Raw genomic sequence first — 4,809 nt, forward strand, 5'->3', positions numbered from 1 at the left:
ATGATGTTCTTCATATATTTCTCAACCAAACAGCTGCTGTTGTAATACTGAAGAAAAAAAAAAAAAAAAGGCAAATTTCAAACTGAAGAGCATGACTGTACTGGAAATAGAGGGTAGACTTCTGACAAGCCAACACTGGGGGAAGCCTACAGCCATTTCCCTTTCAAACCCACAGAAGAAGGGAACCTCTTTAAGACAGAACTGCTGCTACAGCTGTCAGTATCTCTATGAACTGCTTGTACTGGAACTGAAACAAAGATACACTCTAAAACCTAAGAAAAACTGTGCAAACAAGAATAAGTTTGAGTAAGCTGGAAAATAAACCTGTATCCCACTTGTGAGCTAAAAAAAAAAAAAACTTCTGAAAAATCATAGTTTGTAGCAGATTAAGAATGAGAGAAACTAAACTTGAGTTGTTCTAACTTGGATTTAGAGTCCTAAGCTGTCACAGGCATCAGTACTTGTTTAGTGCTTAGCTGGTACAAGTCAGAATACTTGCTTTAAATTATTAAAAAAATCCCCAAACATTTGTGAACCTGAAGCTAATAAAAATAAAAGGGGGAGAAGATGGTTGATGGGAAAGCTTATAATATCCTAGGAGAGGTTTATTAAGAAATACAGCCTTTAACAGAAATCGTAACATTCCATTTCCAAGCTGTTGAGAGGTTTTTGATTCAAAAGAGATGCTAAAAAGCAGCAAGAAAATTTTTCTTTATCTTCACATGGAAAAAAAAAAATCAGTAGCAAGATTGCAGCTATGGAAATCAATTCAAAATATAGCTCATCATGCTTCAGAAACGAAAAAACTAACAAGAGTGGCCTTCCTTGTTTTAGCCAACTACCACGATGGGAAGTAAAGGCTGGGAGTGCAATACTGACATGTGCAGTATAAGTGAAGGCAGGCAGCAGAAACACTCTACTCTGAAACTACTGAAGGGAGACAGACTGGGGGTCAGGGCAGCTCATATAATATTTATTTATGAATCAGTCTCACCCTTTAATGCACCAATTCAAAACAAAAGAACTTCTTATTGTTATTAAATATGTATTTCATCAATTCTGGTCCAATTATGAAATGAACTGTAACTACAGACATTTTATTCACTCATATTACTCGCTACCAGAGCCTGAAGCTTATCTCTATATAAGCAATGAAACTTACTTGGAACATACACATGCATATCCACTTGCAGTTTGAATTAAAGAACCCTTCAGAAACTTACTACCTCATGAAGGCTAATGTGTAATATAGGAAGTTTAGTTTAGAAACAGAACTTGTTTAGAAACACAATTTCTACTTTTCAGAAACATACTGTTTATAAAGTGGAGATTTCAGAAGCTTAACAGCAAATTTACACCACGTTAGTGTTTCAGCAAAAGTTCCTTGCAAAGTCAAAGTTAACTGTATTAAAAGTTACATAAGTCAAATAACGTGCTTGTAAGTTTTATATAAAAGTCAACAATGCAAGATCTGATTTTCAGAGATCATAACACGTTTTCCAAGTCCATGGTTGAATCCACATACTCCCTTAAGCTATTACTGACACTTGCTCATACTTCTAAGATTCGCATCAAATCACTCACAAGCCTACCACTGCTGCCCATTTGCAGAGATCTATGCTGGGATGCGGGTTGCAGCTTCCTCTTCCGCATCAGCTCTGTTGGCATTTATTTCTGCCAGTGTTCGGCCAAACCGAGTCCACTCATCGCTGCGAGGAACTGCAATTTGCTGTGGACAAAGATAACATTATTTAAGCTCACCAATGTCTACAACAGAGCTCGTTTTGAACAGCAGAACTCATAAATAACATTCAGAAGAGCTTCCAACAGAACAGCTTGCCTTTCTTAGTGCAACTTATAAAGTAATCAAAACATCAACAGCTCTAACCAACGAAAGCAGCAGAATTTGAGAGTGATGTATTTAAGTATGCACTGATATCGTGACAAGCTTGCATGAGACTGTCTCTAAGGAAGAAGATTAATGCCACGTCTGCAGCCAGTCGGCACATCATGTTCTACTGCAATACGCATGCTTACAATAGCAACCACTTCCTTAAGGATGAAGTCAAGACTGCTTCATTTCAAAAATTTTGTTCAATACTCCTCAAGCAATTGTTTGAATTTACATGAACCAGTTATAAAGAACACGAAATCCCTACAAACAAACCTGTTAATGGTTTCATCTTATTCCACCAGCCTGAAAATCAGATATTTAGTTTCTGACTGGTGTAGCTGCCAGAATGTATGCTGAGAAGTTATAATAGAATATGTGAAATAGGCACATAAAGGAAATGTTACTTCCCCCCCCGTCCTCTAATCACAGAGAGGGAAAGTTAAAAGCAAGTTGCAAAATGCAAGTCAAATAAAGTTGATTGTTCTGTAATGCACTTTGCACAACACGTGGTATACGTACCTCTCCCACATCATATATAACTATTTGGCCCTCTGAGTCACCGACAGCAATCTCTCTCCCAGTATGTGTCCATCTCACACGGTTCAGAGCAGGATTGCCTTCTACAGTAATGCTTGCAGTTGGCACCTGTATTCATTTGAAACATACTATTAAAATGCACAAGGATTTCCTTAATCAAAGACTAGAAAATACTTCATCCATCAGCACTGTATTAAGCAAAATGCTGGACCTGTCGATTTACTCAGTCTGTGGGTCTCAGATGACTCTCAGTGGCCATATGCTATCACTAATGACGTGACCAAAACAACACAATTCCTGCCCTCTGACTTTATCAAAACGCACACCTGCACTCCTGCCATGACACAGGAGCCATTCACCTTGTAGCTCTGTGAGAGAGCAAGGAAGAGCCCTGCGATTTCAGGGAATACTATGGACACAGGGCAGGGATGAAAGCAGCTGTCTTGGCAGTCCAAATCCAGACCAGAGGCTAGAACTGAGTAACTGACTTAAAAACCATGCACTGCCCTATGCTTTTAGAGAAGCCCTTTCTTCTGTATGTACTTTTGTGAAGGTGAAATTTCTAATTGCAGAGTATGTCAGAATTATCCCTTGTCTATCTCTAACAAGTTTAGTCTTGGAAAGGATTTATACTACAGGTAAGTACATAGTTTACACCAGAAGACCCAGACACTCCATCCTCTAAGTTTAGAAGCAACTGACAATTTCACTGAAGTTATTACTATGGCAACAGCAACATGGCACTAAGAACAACAGTGGTGTCCTGGAGGCAGGTTTCTTCAGGCTGTTAAGCTGTAGGCTGCCAAGGCCACACTGGGGAAGGCCTAAAAGTCACTTTCACAACGTGGGCTGGTATTAAAGCAGGTATTTTACATTCTTGTTATGGTTACAACAATTTAATTACTGCTGCCACTTGTAACGGCCAGTCTTTGGAATTATGACACTGCAATCAAATTAAAATATTCATTAGGCAGAAACTACTGGAGCTTAAGAATATTTAAGGACAACAAAAATACGTTGAACTCTTGTTACTTTTCCAAGTGCACAAACAATCTTCCACCTATATCTGACTGCTAACTTGATTGCCTCACCTCAGTGTCATGGTTGAGATTCCACAGGTCAAGCCGGCTCGTCCCATCCACGCAGGCAAACAGGGCAGGGTGTGTTGGAGACCACATCACATCATAAACATAATCTAAGTGGTCTTCAAATGAGTAGAGAGGTTTGTTATTCTGGGGAAAAAAAAAAAAGACATAATGCAATATCCCAAGTCTGCAATTCATATTCTGTCAAGTAAGGCAAAACACAAAACTTATCAATAACGTAAAAAACCCAAACAGCCCCTGCAAAAAGCAGCCAGAAACTAAGTGTATTATCAAAGACATACATTCCAATGCACAAAGTCTTATCCTGGAAGTTACTATAAAGAAATCAGTAGTAAGCCAATACTGTAAGAGATTCTAAACTTAACACATTAAAAATTTTGTACATCACGAAAAAGCTAATTCCATGACAGCATTGTGTTCCTCAGGAAATCAGCACAACAGAAGAGGTAATTCCAGCAAAATGAATACCATGTGTGTCAATTGCAAGTCTCTAAATGCAGTTTGAGATTAGTTTTGGTGCTGTCTCCCAGTCCTCCACAAAATTGTAGCAAAACATTTGTCTTATGCATTAAATGAAGTAACTGAATTTAACAATGATTTGTATTTGATTACACTGTAATCACTATTGATAACAAAGGGCAAAAGGATGAACAGAATGGATCAGAAGTACACAAAGGATGTACAATCTGAAAGCAAAGACATCTTTATGTTGTTAACTAGTTTTGTTCATCAGTTGCCTTCTCTTTGCAGTAAACCAAAAAACAAACACTAGGAATCACGTGGACTACTGGTAGGGATCTGGAGAGCTTCACACTCTTTGTCTTCAGTTTACCTAAGTTTCCTGAGTTGAGCAGCTTACATTATAGCACCACCTTGTGTCAAGGACTATGAAGAAAACCACTGAACTGTCCATTATAGTTACCTTCGTTGTCCAAAGCTTTACTGTCCAGTCAAAAGAAGAGGTGACAAAAAGATGTGAGAAGTCTACAGGTCCAACTGCTGCATGGCAGTGGATACCTGTGATTGGTCCCTGGTGTCCTTCAAACATCTCACTGATTCCAGCTTTGCTGTTTTAGAATATATAACCAAAGTTAATTTCTCTGGAAACCATACATCTGCAGACAGAGATAGCACTGAAACGCATTTTAAATATAACCTCAAGAAGATTTTGCTGCTTTGAATGGATGTCTGCCCAACTGCAAAGGCTTAATCTCAACAGGCTCACTGAAGACCAGGCTTGAATACTGACTTCAATTTCAACATTTTTCTTGC

General features: G+C 38.6%; 1 protein-coding gene across 1 annotated transcript; it reads right to left on the reverse strand.

The window, feature by feature from the left end:
* Positions 1 to 952: 952 nt before the first annotated feature.
* LOC122167880 (cytoplasmic dynein 1 intermediate chain 2-like) lies at positions 953 to 4,761 on the reverse strand. Its single transcript, XM_042832767.1, has 4 exons — positions 4,460 to 4,761; positions 3,523 to 3,663; positions 2,414 to 2,539; positions 953 to 1,729 (listed from the first exon to the last, which is right to left on the reverse strand). The coding sequence occupies exons 1-4, from the start codon at positions 4,583 to 4,585 to the stop codon at positions 1,616 to 1,618; spliced, it is 507 nt and encodes a 168-aa protein (XP_042688701.1). The 5' UTR covers positions 4,586 to 4,761; the 3' UTR covers positions 953 to 1,615.
* Between the last annotated feature and the right edge of the window lie 48 nt (positions 4,762 to 4,809).

The sequence above is a fragment of the Centrocercus urophasianus genome, unplaced genomic scaffold (genome assembly GCF_019232065.1).
Source record: "Centrocercus urophasianus isolate 14NV4802_14NV808 unplaced genomic scaffold, USGS_Curo_1.0 seq_107, whole genome shotgun sequence".
Taxonomy (NCBI): Eukaryota; Metazoa; Chordata; class Aves; order Galliformes; family Phasianidae; genus Centrocercus; species Centrocercus urophasianus.